Source organism: Cercospora kikuchii (assembly GCF_019650295.1).
Source record: "Cercospora kikuchii DNA, contig_00004, whole genome shotgun sequence".
NCBI classification, from domain to species: Eukaryota; Fungi; Ascomycota; class Dothideomycetes; order Mycosphaerellales; family Mycosphaerellaceae; genus Cercospora; species Cercospora kikuchii.
In genome coordinates this window covers 1,708,258-1,728,360 of record NW_025408585.1, presented here as the reverse complement: position 1 = coordinate 1,728,360, position 20,103 = coordinate 1,708,258, and the positions used below count along the sequence as shown (strand labels likewise).

General features: G+C 53.5%; 7 protein-coding genes across 7 annotated transcripts; 3 read left to right on the top strand and 4 right to left on the bottom strand.

Moving 5' to 3' along the window:
• Positions 1–541: 541 nt before the first annotated feature.
• Positions 542–5,526, bottom strand: CKM354_000691000 (transcriptional regulator SIN3; the record flags this gene model as incomplete). The annotated part of the gene is made up of 4 exons (XM_044802245.1): positions 542–1,144; positions 1,198–3,744; positions 3,835–5,236; positions 5,432–5,526. The coding sequence occupies 4 exons, from the start codon at positions 5,524–5,526 to the stop codon at positions 542–544; spliced, it is 4,647 nt and encodes a 1,548-aa protein (XP_044658180.1).
• A 511-nt stretch (positions 5,527–6,037) lies between these two features.
• Positions 6,038–6,606, top strand: CKM354_000690900 (uncharacterized protein; the record flags this gene model as incomplete). The annotated part of the gene is made up of 3 exons (XM_044802244.1): positions 6,038–6,199; positions 6,254–6,519; positions 6,579–6,606. 3 exons carry the CDS (start codon positions 6,038–6,040, stop codon positions 6,604–6,606), a joined length of 456 nt encoding a protein of 151 aa, XP_044658179.1.
• A 170-nt stretch (positions 6,607–6,776) lies between these two features.
• Positions 6,777–8,077, bottom strand: CKM354_000690800 (uroporphyrinogen decarboxylase HEM12; the record flags this gene model as incomplete). The annotated part of the gene is made up of 3 exons (XM_044802243.1): positions 6,777–6,871; positions 6,934–6,999; positions 7,051–8,077. The coding sequence occupies 3 exons, from the start codon at positions 8,075–8,077 to the stop codon at positions 6,777–6,779; spliced, it is 1,188 nt and encodes a 395-aa protein (XP_044658178.1).
• Positions 8,078–9,984: 1,907 nt separating this feature from the next.
• Positions 9,985–10,851, top strand: CKM354_000690700 (uncharacterized protein; the record flags this gene model as incomplete). The annotated part of the gene is made up of 1 exon (XM_044802242.1): positions 9,985–10,851. The coding sequence occupies one exon, from the start codon at positions 9,985–9,987 to the stop codon at positions 10,849–10,851; it is 867 nt and encodes a 288-aa protein (XP_044658177.1).
• Positions 10,852–10,947: 96 nt separating this feature from the next.
• Positions 10,948–12,568, bottom strand: CKM354_000690600 (uncharacterized protein; the record flags this gene model as incomplete). Its single annotated transcript, XM_044802241.1, has 4 exons — positions 10,948–11,686; positions 11,739–12,154; positions 12,208–12,486; positions 12,539–12,568. The coding sequence occupies 4 exons, from the start codon at positions 12,566–12,568 to the stop codon at positions 10,948–10,950; spliced, it is 1,464 nt and encodes a 487-aa protein (XP_044658176.1).
• Positions 12,569–14,052: 1,484 nt separating this feature from the next.
• On the top strand, positions 14,053–15,375 carry CKM354_000690500 (uncharacterized protein; the record flags this gene model as incomplete). The annotated part of the gene is made up of 1 exon (XM_044802240.1): positions 14,053–15,375. One exon carries the CDS (start codon positions 14,053–14,055, stop codon positions 15,373–15,375), a length of 1,323 nt encoding a protein of 440 aa, XP_044658175.1.
• A 535-nt stretch (positions 15,376–15,910) lies between these two features.
• Positions 15,911–19,294, bottom strand: CKM354_000690400 (uncharacterized protein; the record flags this gene model as incomplete). The annotated part of the gene is made up of 3 exons (XM_044802239.1): positions 15,911–15,990; positions 16,042–19,053; positions 19,108–19,294. 3 exons carry the CDS (start codon positions 19,292–19,294, stop codon positions 15,911–15,913), a joined length of 3,279 nt encoding a protein of 1,092 aa, XP_044658174.1.
• Between the last annotated feature and the right edge of the window lie 809 nt (positions 19,295–20,103).

Here is a 20,103-nt window from a genome sequence, read left to right as displayed (position 1 = left end):
GGTCGGGAATGTCATCTGGACGACTTTGCAGCATCATGCCGCACCGGGACCAGACTACTTCACTCTGCCTGAATGAAAGAACAATACTTACAGCAGCGGGCGCAATGTTTCCAAGCGTCGATTGGATAGCAGCATAGATGGAGACACGCACATATTTGGAGTGGTTCACGTGGACATTGGATGAGCGGAGTAGCGATCAAATGGCAAAGATAGTTCAAAGTAGCACACATTAAAGGAAGGCGCGTTTCCATGTTGCCCCTAGAAGATGAACAGTACACCACTACACGTATTCGAGCTATGTATTTGCAAACAATTCCCGAGCATTCCTTGACAAGCCCATCACGATCGTACTCTTTCAAAAATCCCTGTCGGGCATACGCCGTGAAAGCATTCAAATGACCATGCTTCAACCATGCTTCAATAACCATAACATCAATCTCTGCCTTGTGCAAAGATTTCATCTTTTGTACTCCAACCTCCCCATTTTCTCATCCACCCTCCGACTGTCTTCCCACGTCAAACACTGCTGTCTGCAAATATTCTAATCCTGCATCTCCACATCTCCATTTTGCGGTCCACCATTCGTCTTTTCCGCTTCCACTTCGCCCTTCTCAATCAACGTATTGAAAGTGGCATTCTTCTTCTCAACATCCTCCTTACTCAGATCTCTCATGCCGCTGTTGTTCATCTCGTAACGATCCTTGACAACGTCTTCGCGATAAGTGTCCCGAGCGTGTTCCGCAATCAAAACGTCTCTCATAGAGCCTTGACGCTCTTCAAACTTGGCGTGGAAGCTTTCGTAAGAGTTGGCCTGGAAGAAAGTCTTGTAGTTGTTGATGGCAATGCGCAGCTCAAGCTTTTCTTCGTTCTTGACATCAAGGAAACGCGCGCGACGACGATCCGGAGAGCCCTCGCCTGAGGCTGTTAGGTCTGCATGAGGATCTGCGCCAACCTGCTTAATGTTACTCATCAGGAAGGGCATATCTACAGCAGCTTGGTCGACTTCGGCCGTCGGATCTGTGGAAGTGTAAGAAGCAATGTAGTATCGCCACCTCTGTTCACGATCGAGGGCCGAAAGACCATCATCAGCAACTGGATCTTCGCGCTTTGAGACGAAAATCTTGACTTTAGAGGTCAATTGATCCTATATCGAGTTTAGTATCCCCACATGAAGATCTGCCTATCTGGAGTACTCACGTAGTCAATCCTATACAACTCATTATCCTTGATGAGCTTCTCAAAAGCCTTGCGGTAGTCAGTCTGCTGTTGCGGTGTGCTGTGGTCCTTGAGTCTGTCCTTCTTAAACAGAGCAAAGATCTCGGCAGACTTGTCTTTGCTGTCACCGTTCATGACTTGCGCAGCATCCTTCGCCAATGTGGCGACAAGCTTCTCAAACGGATACAGCGAGTACCCTGTCTGTAAGTAGAAGCGTCGAAGTGCTTCCTCGACTTCACCGAATTCGATATTACCATTCAGCACATCTTCGAACTTGGCCAGCATTTGAGTGTAATAAGAAGCATTGTCAGAGACATCCGGGAAGAAGTCCGTTGGCATCTTGTCAATGAGGCCAAGATCAACTGCAGGCTTGGTGGTCGACGCGTCCTTAACGGTCTTTCGGACAGAGGCTTCTGCACACTTGAGCTTGTACAAGCGCTCGTACAGCATGATGAAGAGTCTGATGAAGCAATACAGTGTGCTATTGGCCCAGCATCGGTACAAGTCGCGGGGTTGTGGTTGCAGTGGATCGACATTTGTGCCATCGGCAGCCATGTTGCCAGTGTTCGGATGATCGATCCAACGAGTTGTGCTTGCCTCCTTGATGTCTGGCAGTTCCGTTGAATCTATGGCCATGTCCTCAGCATCCGCGTTGGAACCACCCTCGGGAGTGGAGGCACGGCTATTGGATGCCTGACTGTCCTCACGATCTTTCCTCGTGAGCTTGCGTCCTCGGCTATTAGGGTCAAGAGCGGCGCGCAGTAGGCCACCGTTCTTACCAGGACCCTTTCGCGAACCGACAGACACAGCGTCATCGCCGCCAGCGGGCATCTCATCATCTGAGCCATAGGTCTTTCGCGTATTGAGACGTGCTCTGAACACCTCGGGCTCGAACCCGAAGAACAGCGGCACGAAGTCTTCGATGAAGCTGGCCAGTCTCGGATGGTCTGTATCCATCTGGACACGAACATGGACGAGTAGAAGATGAGTTGTGTCGACAAGAACATCCAGATCGTCGATAGTATACTCCAGCTGTGGCTGCCGCAGAAGTGCTGGATTGGAGAGGCCTGCACGTTTCATCTCCTCGTACTTGACGGTGATCTCGCTTTGCAGTGTTTTCGATTGGAATGCGCGGCGGTCATTGTTCTTCGCTTGCACGGCTTGATGGTCGAGCGACTTCCAAAACATCTTCTGTGTCTGATCGCGCCAGACCTTTTCCCATTCACGCTGGCCCATCTTCCAAGTCTCTAGACGCTCTTTCACTCGGTTGAGCAGGATAGGAATAACCTGGTACGGCCGTTCACGAAGATTTTCGATGACTTCGGCGCCCTTCTCGCGTCCATACAACTTCATGATGACACGCTTGTAAATGGTCGTGCTCTGGCCACCAAGCCCGTCAGGCAGCTGGTATGCCCTCTGCTCTTCATCTGTGCGTCGTCTGAGCTGTGTCGCGATTGGCTCGAGCAGTTGTATTGTGCGTGACGCGGCTTCGATGTTAAAGTCGTAATCATGTCGCTCCTCTTCGATTCTGTGGAGGCCCTCTTCGTGGACATTCTTGCGATGCGCAATGAAACCGCTGTCCTCCGACGCCCATGTGGGATGCGATGCCCATTCATCATTGAGCACCGAGTTACACAACTCGTCGCGCCCACTGCACGGCTTTTGTCGCTCGCGCTTTGGCAGAAGACGATAACTGGGTCCAAGACCTCTGCAGTTACTGAGCATGACTCGCCCAGATGGTATCCGTGGCTTGTTCTCAATGACCACATCGCGCTCATCGTGTCCGAGCCAGTCTTCAAACCACTTCACAAGATCCGGGTTGCTGCCAATGAATTGCTTGACGCGGAACAGCAAAGTACCACGATCGATGAGATCTTGGCTGAATAGATTGCAGAGCTTAAGGAACTCGTTGTAAACATTCTTGTTGCCAATCGCTTTCTTCGCCTTATCGAAGAATGCCATTTCGTCGCTTGTAGCAGCAGACGTAGTCGTCGGCGGAAGGGGAGCGGGGAGTCGTGGTACGATGGTCGGAGAGGACGGGGGCTGCTCGTTCTTTGCCATCGCGTGATTGGGTTTCGCGCGCTTTCCAGGTGGGCCAGCCATGTACTGAGGCTTACTCGGTCCGCCTGGTCCAGGAATGTTATCTGGTGGCCCAGTTCCTTGCCGCTTCCGCTTGTTGTCTTTAGAGGCTGGAGTGGGTGCGAAGTTGCCAACGGGAGGAAGCTGCCCGCGATTGTGTCCAGGCGTTCCCATCTCGCGCGATATGACAGGGCTGTTGTACATGCCGTCGCCAGCAGTGCTGCGCATGTCTGACACTTGCGCCGCTTCAGCGCGCGCGCGTTCTGCAGCTTTGGCTTGCGCCGCCGATTCCGGCAGGAACTGCTTGAAGTCTTCCAGCAGATCTTTGGCACCCTTGAACAACTGTGTCACTTGGCTGTAGACATCTTGTATGGGCTTCGACTCGCGCTGATAAGTCTGCAGGATTTCCAAGAACTGCTTGTATATGTCGGGTTGCGAGCTGAAACGGTTCTGCGAGGTGGTCAGTAAGTTTGGGGTATGGCGCACAGCGCGATTGCCGCCGGCCGCGTCAAAGGCGAAATGGCAATCACGACTACGTACCTTGATCTTGTTGACATAACTGATAGCGTGATTGAACTCAACTGGACCACGCTTTTCCATACCACCAGCATCGACGGCCATGGCATCCGCACCCTGCATTGGTAGTGGTGTTGCTCGCGGCGAGACACCTGCAGGAAGGCCAGCCAACGTGCCCGCTGCAGTGACCGTTGCAGCGTTGCCTAGAGACTGCATGCCGCGTTGATCTCGCGTGTTTGCCGTGATCAGGTCTTCGTGTGCTTGTCTGCGAGCTGCAGATTCGGCTGGCGACATGTGCTGCTGACCAGGTGCCACTGGCCCAACAGGCCTACCACTGGGAGAGTACGCCATCTGCGCGCTGCCGGGCTGGGGAGTGTAAGTGCCGTCTGCAGGTCTACCGCCCTCCGCAGCTCCATTCCTGCTGGGAGGCCGCGGCATCGCGGACACAGTCGTGCCCATCGGAGTGGTCACTCTTATTGAGTTCGGGTCATCACCAGCTCCACATTCGATCCTGTACCCAGGTGGTAAAAAGGTGTTGAAGCCCTGAATAAGCTCCGGATTGCCAGCAAAAAGCGTGCTTACTCTGCCGATGACGCCGGGCGTATCGATTGCGCCGCTCTTGAAGTCTTTCATGATATCCAGAAAGCGGTTGTACACGTCGGGATGATCCGCAAACTGCACCTTGACTTGGTCCAAGTAGCTGAGGGCATCGTTCAGGATTGGCTGCTGGCCTTGTCCTTGACCCTGTCCCTGTTGTCCTTGCGCCATCTGCTGTTGTTGCTGCTGAGACGGTGGTGGTGCCTGCGTGCCAGGACCGTACGGTGCTAGTAGCCCAGGCTGCATCTGTTGTGGTGGCGGCGGCTGATTTTGCTGCACGGGGCCTCCTCCGAACACGTTGGGCGGTCCTTGAGGTGCACCCAGTTGATGGTGCTGCTGCTGTTGGGTCGCGTGTCCTACAATATTTGGATTCCCAAGTAATCCATTAGGACCATGTATTGTGCGAGGTCCAACAGCCACCGGCTGATGCAAATGCACAGGCGGGCCTTGCTGCGATTGATGCAGCGGCGCCTGTTCCATGCGCTGTCGCTCTATTTCGCGATGTCTACGATCTTCTTCCTCCTTGATGTGGATTTGTTCTGCTTCCCGTGCTCTTTCGCGTTCGCGCTGTTCTGCAACGCTAGGCTGACCTGTGACTTGACCGAGGCCTGGAAGCGCAAAACCTGGACCTTGCGGCGGCTGAGGCCGGTCGTCTGGTCGCTGCGCTTGCGATGGCGGCTGTCTCGGAGACTGTTGACTAAGTCCGGCGAGGCTCGCTAGGGAGTGTGGTCCAGCAGAGTGATAGCTCGCGAAGGGGCCAGGCGGGGCGGGCAAGCCGCTTGGAGCGTGAGGTGGTGATTGCTGAGGATTGTGCTGCGGCGTGCCAGGTCTGTATCGGTGAAATCGTCAGTTTCATGTCGTCAGAAACGCGTTGTTACATATATGGATGAGAACTGGTGCAGAAAGCAAGGTGCGCGGAGCTCTATGGAGCGACCCAGCTTTTGCGTCGACCGGCCTCAGCGAGTCCCCGCTGAATGCTACGCCAGTATTCGTCTGATTCCTAAGGACAAACTGCAAAACTTACCCAAAGCCTGGCCCAGGTCGCGGAGGTTGCGACTGATCGTTCGTGTGCCCATTCGAGCTCTGCTGGTGCGGTGCCCAGCTACGGTGAGGCTCCATGATTATCCACCGGCCACCAACGCCGAATATCCGTTCGATCGACTCCGAAACGATTTCGCAGTGCTCCTTTTATTCTTCCGATGGAATCTCGGCTGTGCGCATGAAGGCGGTATTGACGGCGCGCTCGACGTGCTGGTCAGCTCGGGTCGCAACCGTGTGGGTGGATGCGTCTGAAGCACGCGCGCGATCTACGCGCAGCTTCAATGAATGCCGGAAACGAGGCCAACGCAGCTCGGTGGTGTGAAAGATGAAGCGAATGCAGGGTCGCGCTCACATCGGACGTCGTGAGGGTTGATGTTCCAAGCTGCGAAAAGAGACGGATCGTGTACTGTGAAAGCAAATCCCAAATGACGATGCCGTAGCTCAAAGATCGCTCGTTGGCTCGTTGGCCCACGGCAAGTCTCTCGAGAGACCCCTGTCAGGAACAGCCGCTGTCGGAGGCCGAGCCGCGACCATCGCCAGCCATGCACGTGTGAGACAAGAAGGCCATCAAAGTGAAGAAGTCACGACCATGTCAGCCAACGATCCTGGCTTCATCGCCGCCTTGGAGGAGGCCAAGAAAGGCTTCGCGGAGGGTGGTGTACCCATCGGTGCGTGCCTCGTCGCCGCCGATGGCAGAATTCTTGGACGAGGGCACAACATGAGAGTTCAAAAAAGTTCAGCTACTCTACATGCAAGTCGAGCTTGACATAACCTGTGGCATAGCTCCTTGTCTAACATAATTCAGGCCGAAATATCTGCTCTCGAGAATGCCGGCAGGCTCCCGGCTTCAGAGTACAAGAATGCGACAATGTATACTTCGCTCTCACCGTGTGACATGTGCACGGGCGCCTGCATCTTGTACAAAGTTTCGCGCGTCGTTATGGGTGAAAACAATACTTTTGTTGGTGGCGAAGAGCATCTCAAACGCAACGGCATCGAGGTCATCAATCTGAAGAACGCCGAGGCCGAACAGCTGATGAAAGACTTCATCAAGGCGCATCCAGAGGACTGGTTCGTCATCATGCGCGGCTGAGGAGTATCGATGAGAGTTGACTGACAGTGATGTGCAGGTACGAGGACATTGGCGAAGATAAGTAGTCCGTCATTTTATTCTATGCCGTCCAAGAGCTGGCGTATTTACAACCTCTGCATCTGCCGCATCGCTGTTTTGATGCCGTCGTCTCGTCTTGCCCGTGTCGCACGCTGAACATCGCAGGTCGTTCCAGCCGCCAAAGGTCTTTCTCACATCGAATTGAAGGCAGTCCGGGCTACCAATCGCTGTGTAGTATGTTCCGCTCGTGCATCTTCTGCTCAGCTGCCTTGATATCGACAAGTTTCGGCATCTTGTCTTCCAGGTATTCACCTATAGCATTGTAGTTGGCAAGCGCTTTTTGATGGAAGCGTACGCACTAGATCATGAGCTACCTGATACCCTGTGGATTTCTTGGAAATAGAATTTAAGATCGTCTGGGTTGACCCACGGGGTAATACCTTAACAGAGTCAGCCAAAGTCCTTTGTCATACAAAACGTGATGTACATACCGTGGCCAAGGTTGGCAATCCAGCCTTGCTTACCACCACCAAAACCAGCAACCATGTTTTCAACCACTTCTGTTATCGCCTTGTGGCCTCCGTACAGCACTCCGGGATCGGCATTACCTTGTAAGACTTTGCCGTATTTTTGCGCAATTGCATAGGCTTCCTTTGGATCGTGCAACCAGTCTAGACCAACGACATCATACTTGGTCTGGCACAGTCTGTCCACGGCATACCACGCACCCTTGGCGAACACCACCATTGGCACAACTTCCTCTCCAAGCTCCTGCAGTCTCTTAGGCAGATGATCTGCAATCCACTCCAGATACGGCAGCGAGAACTCCTTGAATGTAGCTGGACTTAGCTCTCCTGCCCAGGAATCGAAGATCTGCACAATTTGTGCTCCAGCTGCAACTTGATGCGCAAGGTATTCCACACAGAGCTCAGCAATCTTCTGCAACAGCTTCTTCGAAGCATCGGGGTATTTGTAGATCCACGTCTTCGTTTGCCTGAATACCTTTGTACCCCCTCCTTCGACCATATAGCACAGTAATGTGAAAGGCGCGCCGCAAAATCCATAGAGCGGTACTCTTCCATCCAATTTCTTCCTTGTCAATGTGATCGCATCGTAGACATATCCCAACTCTTTCACCACGTCTACATCTCTTCCCATGACCTCCTTGTACTGCTCATCCTCAGGACTCTGCAATGGGCTGGGGAAGTGAGGTCCCTTCTCCGGGAGCATAATGACTTCCATCCCCATCGCCTGCGGAATGACCAGAATGTCTGAGAAGATGATTGCTCCATCGATGAGTCCTTCGAAGCGATCGATAGGTTGCAGGGTCAGGTTGGAGGCGATCTCGGGGTTTCGACAGCACTCAAAGAAGTCGTTGTTGCCCTTCTCGCGATGGTATTCGGGCAGGTAGCGACCTGCTTGTCGCATTACCCATATGGGCGGCCGCTCGACCTTCTGGCCGCGGGCGGTGCGGAGGAGCAGGTCATTCTTCAGTGGGGCGAAGTTGTGTTTGGACATGGTGGGCGTTAGGTCTGTTGTACAGTGGGAGGAATACTGTACATAGAAGTCTGGACAGATAAGAAAGAGAATTTCCAGTGAACACGTCGTCTGGACTAGAGCCTCTTAGCTCTTATTGCGTTTGGGTGCCGAGGCGTGGGAAACAGGTGAAGTGGGATGCGGATGCGGGACACTTTTGGCGCGCTTTGCTGGAAAGAAACACAGCCGACTCACTGTCTATTTATCATCTCCATCTTCCATCAGCTCCATCACCGCGATCAGCTACAGGCATTGGCAGCGCCGGTCTCAGTCAGCCATTGGGCATTGTTGGCGGTGTGGGCGCATCACTGGTGACATGTTCGGATGACGCGCCGCCCACAACGCGCCGGACGCTCAGACGAGATGCACAACGACTTGAAATTCGATGATGAATCCCAGCAGTAACAGATATCGCGCAAGAGACCAAGAAATTCGAAGTGTGTGACTTAGCCCACATTTTGTGCTTCCGGCACTCGCCACAAAACCTCGTCTTACACGCCACCAGCCGGAGGACCAACTGTTTTCTCTTGCGACCGCCACCCATCGTGGGAATAGCACAGCCTGCGCCTGAGCCATATGTAGCCCTGCGATCAGGCGAGTCGAAGGTGGAAAGACAACTAAACACAGTTCAAGCAATTCGAATGTGAAGTCTGGCCATTGCTTTGGCGGAGCTGCCTCCTCTCGAATGGCACTCATGTCATCAGATCGGAATGAAGAAGCATCGCAGCTGCTGCCCCGTATGGACTTGTCGCAGGAGAGAACCTGTCCGATGTCACATACGGCGTGGCCGACGCACAACACAGCAATCAAGCCCGACAGACCTGTTCTAGACTACACTCAACGTTGTACAAAAAGCGAAGTCACATATACAATGCTCAAGAGAGTGGAGTGATCCCCGAAACTTGTGCGCAAGACACAGCGATCGGTCCAAGCAGCAGTAACAAGCATATCAGAGCTTGCGTCTGGTACATCTTTCGCAGAAGGTATAAGACCCATGGACAGCATCGGAGCGAGTTCACATCAAACATCTTCTCCACAATCGCAGCGAAGACCGGATTCGTCTGAGCGATGCATCTCATGCATGGAGTCTCTCTTATTGTTCTTGGGAGCAATACGTTTGCATACACGATACACGGCTACCGAGGACCTCGTTGCTCGGGCGCTCTCGCTTTCAACAGAACACTCAGAATCTACGACGGATGTGTGACCGATGGAGTCGGACAAGCTGAGAGCATGATGCTCGAGTTTGACAAAATCGATCGGCAGGAACTCGATAGTGAGTGTCGAAGCAACTGCTAGTCTATTCAGTTCGAGCTGATCAAACACCCTCTCTCCATATGTCTACTTTTATGAGAATGATCGCTGCGAGCCTTACTATCTTTTCTTGATGGAGATGAATGGCTGTGTCGATGTTGACGACAAGGGAGAACGAGTGTTCAAGAGCTTCAAGGCCTTTCGTCGTGGTTAAACTTGTTTCGCTAGGAAGCATTTGGGAGGCGCAGAGCTTCGCGTGTTGAATACGACTTGCTTGACATGCTACTCCGATGATTCCATAACACTTCAATGGCAGCAAAGCAACTGCAACGACCGCTTCATGGCGTACTTTGAGCCTGGATCCCCAATTTGAGCGTATTGAGAGTTTGAGCTTCAATGCACCCGTGAACAATATCGCCGATATCGGCCGCGTACCCAGCGACTTACCCATTGCATTTAAGTATTGGATTGTACATGCCATCAAGAACACCACTGATGAAATATCTATGTGCACTTTGATCAAGCCGCAGCATATCTATAGACTCCTGGTCGTGTTTGCAAGAAGAGGCAGAGCACAAACAAGGCGGCCTCACGCCATCCCACTCAAGATACCCGCCAACACTCAATCAAGAGTAATGTCATCCTCAAACCCACCGAAAGACCACTGGTCCTCACAAGCCTACTCCTCCGCTGCAGGCTTTGTCCCCAAGCTCACGTCTACTGTCCTCTCCTATCTCGATCCCCAAAAGTCGGACAATATCCTCGACATCGGCTGTGGCGATGGCGAACTCACAGCAAAGATCGCCACTGCCTGCTCGGAAGGCCAAGTCCTCGGCGTTGATGCCTCAAAATCTTTCATCGATACTGCGAATGAGCGATACTTGAAGGACGGATTCGGGAACATGACGTTTGTGCTTGCCGATGCAACGAAACTGGACTCATGTCGGGAGGTGGGGCCTGGAGGAGTCTGGGATAAGGCGTTCTCCAACGCGGCGATGCATTGGATTTTGAGGAAAGAGGATATCAGAGAACAGTTCTTTCAAAATGTTTTCAAGGCATTAAAGCCCGGCGGCACATTTGTGTTCGAGATGGGCGGATCGGGAAATGTTGCTGAAGTTCAGACTGCTGCTGTTGCGGCTCTAGCGCATGTAGGAGGTGTGTTACTCCAGGATGCAAGAGCGGCGAGTCCGTGGTTCTTCCCTTCTATCGACGGCATGACCAAGTTATTGGAGGGTGCTGGATTCCAAGTGGAAAAGTGTGAGACAGAATATAGGCCTTCGGCTGTGACCGAGAAAAAGGCTGATGGTAGTGGAGGATTGGAAGGTTGGGTCAAGTTGATGTGTGCTGAGTTCGTTGAGGTTGCGCCAGAAGAGAAGCGAGAAGCAGTGTTCAAAGAGATTCAAGAGTTGATTAAAAGTGTGATCACACGGGAAGATGGGAGCCAGTGGCTTGGCTATGTGAGGTTGCGAGCAATTGCAAAGAAGAATAGTGATGTAGATTAATGTTATTGTTGCGCAACTTGAGCGCTGTGTCAAATGTTGGGTATCGTCATTCTCATGGCAGTCATGCCAACCAATTCATTGTGGCTCAGCACGACCTCAGACAGCGACCTTCTTCTCTGCCTCCGAGCTAGATCTCCGGGTGACAGCAGGCGCGGGCGTGGCTGCTCCAGATGGTGGGTAGCCCGTGACCGATCGGGGTGTCTCGGTTCCATCCATCCATTCTCCGATGGTCTCGTCGTGAAAGTGATAGCCATCGGCTCCCAGAGCTTCTTGTTCCTCAGTCAAGCGGAGGCTCAAGAACCCCGGGGCGTACTTGAAGGGCAAGACCAAAAGAAGGGTGATGACGAAGCTGTAGGCTGCGCACGACGAGATATCAGCTAGTTGAATAGCAACCTGTATTCCGTTGCCATTCCAAGCTCCAGAGGCTCCAGTACCAGCAGACAGGTCACCAATCGCAACATCAGCAAATATACCTGTGAGGAAAGAGCCGACCATGCCGCCAATGCCGTGAAGCTTGAATACATCCATTCCCTCGTCAATGTGGATCCACTCGTTGATGTTCTGCAGAGAAGAGCAGACAACCGCGGTCAGATATCCGATCAAGGCCGCCGGCCACACCTGAACATAACCAGCCGCTGGTGTAATACCGACAAGGCCAGCGATAGCACCTTCGCAAGCGCCGGAGAAAGAGAAGCGTCCCTTGTTGCGAATCATGTCGACAGTCACCCAGCCAAGGATACCAGCGGATGCTGCTGCTTGTGTGTTGAAAGCGGCATAGTAGGAGCGAACGGTCGCGTTGAGCGCAGAGCCAGCATTGAAGCCGAACCATCCAAACCTGAACACAAACGTTAGTTAAGACTCAACCATATATCACGATTTCGACTTACCAGATGAAGAACGTGCCCAATGCGACAAGTGTTTGGTTGTGAGGCTTAGTATGAAAGGTTCCAGTCTCAATGGAAGACTTGCGCTTGCCGAGGACGAGCGCATAAGCTAGAGCAGAGCATCCAGAAGCAATGTGAACTGGACCTCCTCCTGCATAGTCGAGCGATCCCAAATTGAGCAACCATCCGTTCGCGTTCCATGTCCAGCATGCAATTGGCGCATACACAATGGTAGCCCAAGCAAACGCGAATATCGTGGAAGCAATGATATTTCCACGCTCGAACATTGCGCCTGTCAGGATAGTTGTAGTGACAGCGCAGAACATGAGCTGGTAGAGGCAGAAGAGGATATCAGGCATAGTGCCTGTTGGGGCCGCTTGGACAAATCTCATGCCCATATAGTATTCGGTGCCAATGAACTGTCAAATCTCATTAGCTGAACCCGAGCCACGATGTCAAAGTCAATACTTACCGGGCTGGCATCTGGTGCATATGCGAGCGAATATCCCCAGAGCATCCATTGCAGAGTTATGACGCCAAATACAAGGAATGCCTGGAACAACATAGTCAAGGCACTCTTGCGGCGGGATAGGCCGGCGTAAAACATGGCAAGACCAGGCACCATGATCCAAACTAGAAAGGTGCAAAGGGCAATGAAGACAGAGTCATGCTCATATCCTCGATATTGCGCGTTGACATCGAAACCTTCACGTGTGTTTCCACCCCATGGCATGCTTTCATTGAATTCCGGCTGTGGGTAAGGGTCAGCTGTGGTACACAACCGATGGTTCAAAAGCGCGTACCGCCGGAAATATCTCGTCGATGGACGACATGATGGGCGGCCTGTCTCCTGCGATGAATCGAAGGTCGAAGTTTCGAATCGAAGAAACCCAATGAGCAGGTCAGTGGAACGAAGATGAAGCAGGGATAAGAGGCGAGCTCGACGATGTTCTTAAATACACGACCCGCTCGCCTGGTTCAAAGGATCGCGGTAATACCTCCTACATGAATTGACATGGCGCCTAGCCGTCAGCCCTCGGATCACGACGACTGACGGGCCTTCGCTGCGCTTGAGGTGTACTTGGTATTCGCTTTTGCGTCCTAAAGAGGTAATAGACATTGGGGTAAGACCGTGTTCGTCTGTCTTCGGCCAAGGGTGATCATTGCTTAGCCTGATAACGTGGCCAAGATGTTGATAGGCCGTGGCTCATTGGCCGTGAAGTGAAGCCGACAACATTTTAGTAAAAGGGCACAAGACTTTGCGACGCCATACCAAGCGAGCATCGACACTGTTGAGAGCCACCAGGCGCGATTGAATACTCACCGCGAACTGCAAATGCGCGCAAGGCCGCGAGTCTTGTTGACATACAGTATCTGCAGTCATTCAATCTCGCTCCATAGTGTGCCGAAATAGGCGACTTCGAAGGATGCGCTTTCGGACATATGTACTAAAGAGAGCGTGTGTCTTCGCCTTCATCGTGGCATCTGAAACCGGTCATCAGCAGGCCTCACGCCATCAGGTGGTGTTCCTACACGAGCGAAAACTGGAGACGGGTGTTCCCGCACTCAATGTCGAGAGATGGTGAGGTTGAAGGCTAAGAACGTAGACTCGGCTGTTCTGGGCGCCGCGCCTGTGTCATTGACCTGATTTGCTCGAGATAAGAGTGCTGCAATCCAAGTCCTCTGAGCCATCTCGCTGCCGAAACTGTGAAAGAATGTTGGGACCCGTGACGACGAGGGAAAGCATATTGGTGATGAGGTAGCTGAGTTGTTGCATGATTCCCTCGGCAACATTTGCGATGGCCGCCAGGAGATGAGGGCGTCGACTGTTCCGGACAGAGACCACCGACAGCAGCTACCGGCCACCAGCGCTGGGTATCATGTCTGCAGATTCGCAGCAAGATATTTTGCGGCACCACAGCTCGTCGCCGCTCAGGTTGCAGTCTTGTCGCGTGCAGTTTTGAAAGGTCGCGTGCTCCAGCTGTGGCCTTGCCCCTGCCTGAAGCCGCTGTCAGAGCTAGCACTCAGAGCAGGCCGCCGGAGTATAATTGCAGGCCGATCATGTTGTCGATACGTCTCCTTTGAATTCGAAAGCGTCGCGATTGATTCGCGCCTGTTCTCAATGCGTCCATTGACGCTGTCGTAGTGGAGACGAGAGGAAGAGCGACAGGGCAAGTTGCCAAGCTTTCTGCTTAGTCATTGTGAAACTAAGAATAGGCACTTCACCCTCCAGATTGGACACGAAAACATCGGTGAAGCGTCGGAGCCCAAGGTCTGAACACCACGCATACGGACAGCGGAGGACAGAGCAGTGGCGATGGAACGTGCTCTGAAGGACTGTCCGTTTCCAGAAGTGGCGGAAGCTCTGCAGCCGTATATCAAGTCTCGGCAGGAGGCGCAAGATATTCGACGAGGACTCCAGGCCAGCCTCCCGGTATCACCCTTAGATACTTCCCGCTCTGCTCATTCGGATATCAGCGAACGCGGAGGGTTTACTGGTGTGCGAAAAGCATACTTGCGAGCTTTGCAAGCGCACAGGTCAGCCCAGGAGAGATATGATGCGCTGAAAACAGAGTTGGACAAGATCTCGCGAACCGGCTCTAGCCAAGGTGCACAAACCGATGGTGCATTCTTGAACGAGAGTTACGTGCCACTTGTTCGACAACGAGAAAAGAGACGCAAACTCGATGTGATCGACAAGACTCTAGCCACAATCGCCACTACTGGAGAAGACGCCGTCTCACTATCCTTCGACAAGGTGGTGAAGCGTGAAGTCGGCGAATTACCTCGTCCACCTTCAACTGCAGGCTATGCAGACCGAGAATTTGGATCAGACGCAGATTTCGATGTAACCCGACTCAAGAAGGCCATTTTGGCAACCCAGCAGGAGATTGAAGAACACGAGCAAGCATCAGTTCAAGCCAATGGGGTCGCAGATGGCCACGTCAATCCGGTGGCCGACCTCAAAGCGCTACAAAAGACACACAACGAACTCACAACTTGGATGGAAAAGCAACTTGCCATGATCAGCGATCTCGACAATACCAAAGACGGAGACAACTCCGCCACACCAGCACCAGACCACTACCACGCAGCCGAAGAAGCGCCCGCCTTCTCCCTCACCGACATCGAAAGCCTGTATGAACAATACCTCGATTCCCGCCAACGTCTCCTCGAGATTGTCTCAACCCAAGAGCAAGACACACATGACAGTCCTCCCTCTTCCCCAGAAAGCTCTCGCCGCAGCGTGTCTGGCATCCTCGAATCCGACACAACAACATTACCAAACACCTCCGAGCTCCTCCTTCCCTATCTCGCGCGCTTAACCCTTACGAAACAATCTGAACAATCACTCCTTCAACAGACAGGCTTCATGCGTCGACAAATCTCGTCCGCAGAATCCCGCACGCAAGAGATGCTTGGAAGACTCGCAGACGAAAGCCATTTAGTGCAGCCCGAACATCGTCGCGGAGAGCCTCAAGCTAGAGACTGGAAAGTCGCAGCAGAAGAAGCGAGTGCTACGACTCTGCAGACGGCAATGAAGAAATTGCAGACTGGTGAAGTAGCAGCGGAGAGTGCGGCGAGATCACTTGATGCTATTCAGAGCATGCCGAGGTCGATTGAGTCCTTGACGGGGTAAGATGGGAACCGTGTGTACATAGACTTAACAGAAAGCTTCTCTGCAAGCTCAAAAAGATGCATCACGTACCGCGCGAGTTGCAATGTAGGTAGATGTATCACAGCCAGTGTACATAGCAGGAATCCACATTGACTCACAGAGTACCAGCTCAGATCAACGACAAGCACAGCCTGGGGTCACAACATGAGTAGTAACAAACTGTCGCATTGAATCAGATACTGTAAAGTGGTATCAAAAGAGCAAAGAAAAAGCACACACAGAAAGATCCGCACATTCCAAATTTCCTCCGCTGCGCTTCCCACCACCTCTTCGCAAGCATTAATAACATCCCCCAGACTCATCCACAGACCAGACAAAAGAAATTTGGTATCTCGTAAGCTCTTCAACGCGAAGAGCGGAACAGAAACTAATAGCAAACTTAGACGCTGTATACGCTGAACGCTGCGATGAGAGGGTATGCGTGGTGCGCGGTATATGGGTATAGAACAAAACAATGTAGGCCGGAAACGGGACGGATGTAGTGTCAACAGGTCCTTTACGCTCGGTGTGCGCCATCCATGTTGCCAGTCAGCTCGGCGACACGAGCTTTGATGCGTGCGACGCGAGACTCGATAGCTATCATATGTCAGTGAAAATGTTTCGGGGAAAGCTTTGAGGATGACCTACTCTCTTCGCCACTCGTCTCTCCATCGTCGGTAAGCCTGCTTGGTCTGCTGCGTTCCGTGTCAAGATCCTCACTTTGTCGTTGACGCTCAGCCCTCTTATGTGCATTCTCACGGATCTGTGCCCATCGATCTTGCACAACAACAGGGTCGTGATGGTCATCCATAGTCGCCTCTGATTGAGCGTCATCGTGAGGATCATGAGCTTCGTCGCGGCTCGAGGGTACCACAAAGCGATCGTGTTCGTCGTTGATTGTAGAGTCGGGCTGAGAAACAACAGAGTGATGACGCTCGTGGAATTTGGTGCTCTCAGGCGCGTGTGAGACCTCCTCAGGCATAGCGGATGGCATGTCGGTCATTGGGCCTTGATCGAAACGCGAGAACTCATCCTCCGCTAGGGTGCGCTCGTGAATGCTACTCCGCGATGTCTCAGTAGGTGGATAGTCTTGGTCCTTGGTCGTGGCAAGGACAGCGGCAGCGACGGCTGGCTCTTGCGTCGGATGTTCAATTGTACTCTCGCTCGCACGAGGAGACGCTGCAGCATTGTGTTTGCGGCGCATCAACGACAAGCGTCGACCGATTGCCGATTCCGAAGAGTGAACAAGGCCATTGCTACCTGTTCGTAGGGCTTCAAAGGAGTCGCCTCGGGGGGGGTTCTCCTTCTTCTTTCCGAAGAACTTCTTTAGGCCACCGCCAGCTCCAGAGCTCTTCTTGAACTTCTGCTCTGGACTCTCCGGTCGTTCAAACATCGCTCTCGCAGCTGCCACTGCAGCGGGGTTGGGTGTGGTAATAGGTTTGGTCTGCTTTGCACTGTCCACGCGATGGGCGGGATGGTTGTTGGGGAGTGGAACGGGCTTTCTGCCGACTTTGTTAGAGTTCGGCGAAAGTCCAGCTTCTACTTCCTTGTCAAGCGCGCTGGCTGGCGCAAGCGATTCGGGCTCGGCCGCTGGAGTAGGGGCAGGCGCTTGTGGTACTGGCTCTGCTTCCTTAGGAACCGCCGGGGGAGCGGCGGCGGGGCTTGACGGGATATCAGCTGTCGGGATGGCGGTGTCTTGGGCAGAAGCTTCCTGTGGCAAAGGAGGCAAATCGCGAGACGGCGATTTGCGCAATGTTGATACTGAATGCACTGTGCCGGGCGACAAAGGCGGATCCGCAGGTCGAGCTTTGCTGTCGTTGGGGACCAGGCTGTTGTTGGATGTCTGACGCACAAGCTCTTCTCTGGAGATGCCTTTGCCGGCAAGATTATCTCCCAGGTATTGTTGACGGATGGCATTCTTATCATAGGAGCTGGCCCACTTCATTGCAGGACCTGCCTCGTTGGAGATACCGAGAGTCAGCATGCTGTTAGTCTTGCTTGTCTGCCCGTCATCCTGCCTTCCCCTACGAGTGGCATCGTTCTCGGATGTACTGTCTTTGCGCTGTGCCAGTGCTCGAGCCGCAGCCTTGATTTTGGCGTGCTGGTCGATCGAGATGCTGGTCTTGCTCGGCGTTGCAGAAAGGACTCGTTCTGGTTGTTGATCCGAGGCCGGGCTTTTTACTTGCGAGCGGTCCTTGCGACCAAGCCTCCCACGTTTTGTGAAGCTGAAGAGGCTTTTCTTGGGCGCGATGTAGACTCCTTCTGTGGGGTCGGGTGAAGCACCTTTGACCTGCTCCTCCATGATGAGCCAGGCTCCATTGGCAATCGTGGTCTCGATCAGTGCGCAGCGCCCAAAGACAGCTTTGCGGTCGGATGGCTCCTCGCCGGCAAGGCTGGTCATCCATACCCACCAAAATGCGTCGTCGAGCTCTACATTGGCGATCGCCGCAAGCTCGCCGGGCGCCAAATTGTCGTCTGCGCCACCGATACGTCCAGGCGAGGAAGAGCGACTTCCCAGAGGAGGAAGCACTTGTGCAGGTGGGTACAGCAGAGTTGGAGACTTTGCACTGCCATCGTCTGCGAATCCGGCAGAGAGGAAATCAGCCCATGAAGGTGTGGTCGGTCGACCAGCATCAGCTGTTCTTGATCGCGGTTCTTGTCGCAGCCCTTGTCCAATAGTCTTGGTAGCGCCATTAGCACCATTGGTCGCCGTCTGTTTCAATGCATTCTCATCGATGTCTCCAAAGCCCATGTTCGAGAACGCAGACCATGTTTCGTCAGGCTGAGTGAGGCCCTGTCGAGAGCGTGCAACACTCATCGATGCATTGGCATTCGAGATTGCGGACAGCACACGCTTGCACTCCTCCGTCAGGGCATCGACAGGGTCTTCGAATTCTGCGAAAGATCGAAGGATTTTGTCACGATCGCGGTACTCGAAGTTCTTGGCCCGCCGAAGTAGAGCGAAGGGCGTAGGTGAGACGGTGTCCACCATCATGACCACTCGAGGCGTCGATCGTTGCAGTAAGCTTGGGGTTTCCGGTGGGTATTCGGTAGACGCCAGAAGTGCCTGCAGCGAGCGTGGAATACGCTCGATGACAGTCAACGATGGGTCCGTATCTGGCGAAAGCGATCGCAGATATGCGAAGAAAAGATGGCTCGATGCGTCGGCAGCCTTCTCCCATGATTTGTAGCCGCCTTCAAATCCGTTTCCATCATCTGTGTACTCAAATGCCCACCAACCTGCCATGCGAGACAGCTTGCGACCACCCAGACCATTCATCTTTCCGTGTGCTGCGACAGCTGCCAAAAGATCATAGAAATCTACTATGATGCTCCTGCGAGCTTCGGAGTCTGCTCCAATAGGAATAAATGTAGAGAATGCATTGCGTGCCATGTACGCCTCTTTCTCGCCAATGCGGAAACCCTCGTACACCGGCCATGACACCACTCCACTGGGCATGCGGCTCCAGCACCACTTGATGATGCTGCACAGGACCAGAGCATCGGTCAGTCGGAGCTCCTGCTTCAGCGAGTCGCCTCGGTATTGCGATCCTCCTTCGGCATTATTTTTGTAGTAGTTGTGAATGAAGCTGCGAGCTCCCTGCGGATCGGTGTTCGGACGAAATGGTAGCAGCATGAACGGTGCGTCCAAAGCCTCAGCTGTAACGTAGTTAGCTCCTGCCGCCTAACCATGTCTCTGGGTGCTCGGCGTACCTCGCGTCTTCATCTCTGCAGTGCACGCGTGCACCAGTTCCTTGATTTCGTCGGGCTCGACGCTGGTGCTCTCCCATCGTGACTGCCATCTTGCAGGCCGCTGTACAGCCGAGAGGCCGTTTTCGAGCTCGCCTTTCTTCGATGCCGCATGTGCTCCCTTGCTCTTAAAACGTGAGAAGAGCGGCATGATGGAAGATGGTCAGAGTGCTCCTCTCCGCGGGCAGGTGCAAAGGAATAGGCAGGGTCTGCGTCCCCTGTTCGCTGGCAGGGCCGGGAAGGGAAAGTTGTATATCAATGCAATCGGGAAGCAACGAAGCAGTGGTTGGCGCGGCGCGCGCAATTGGCCGGTCGATGTTCGGATTATGCACAGTGACCGTTGATGATGCGCGAGCGGAGAGGTCGGGGCGGCGTTGCGCGTGCAAGTCGCGTTGCCTGGTGGTTTGGTGAATGGGTGCGTGAGATTAAGACAACTCTAATACCGAAAGTCCAGTGCTGAGAGAAACGACGCTACGCGGTGCTCGCAACGCCGGCAGCATTAGGCAGAGGAGGAGAAGTGAATGTACAGCAGAAGGGAAGGCGGGACAACAATGCGCAACGGCGCGGACACGACGAAAGGAAAGGCGGCGAGGTGGGCGTGCAGTGGTAAAGTCGCTGGCGAGTGCCAACAAAGATCAGGGGTGTGTCTTGCGCTATCCCCAGTACAGAGGATTCAGGCTAGCTGGCGATCGTTCTGCTGTTCGTCGGCCGCCAATTCGCAGCGCAATCACACCCATCATCTTTTTTTGCTGCCTTCCACGCCACTTCGCCGTTGCTGCCCGCCGCGCCCTGCATGCTGCTGCACCGCGCCCGCCGTACGCCGCATATTCAAGATTTGTACCACTGCGCGTCTGCCTGCCATTGGGCGGATCGTCAGGAAGTGTTTCACGATATGCAGACGAGAACACCTGATCGTGCCCAATAGTGCGCGGGAGCCTTCCGCCGCCACGCCTGGGCCAA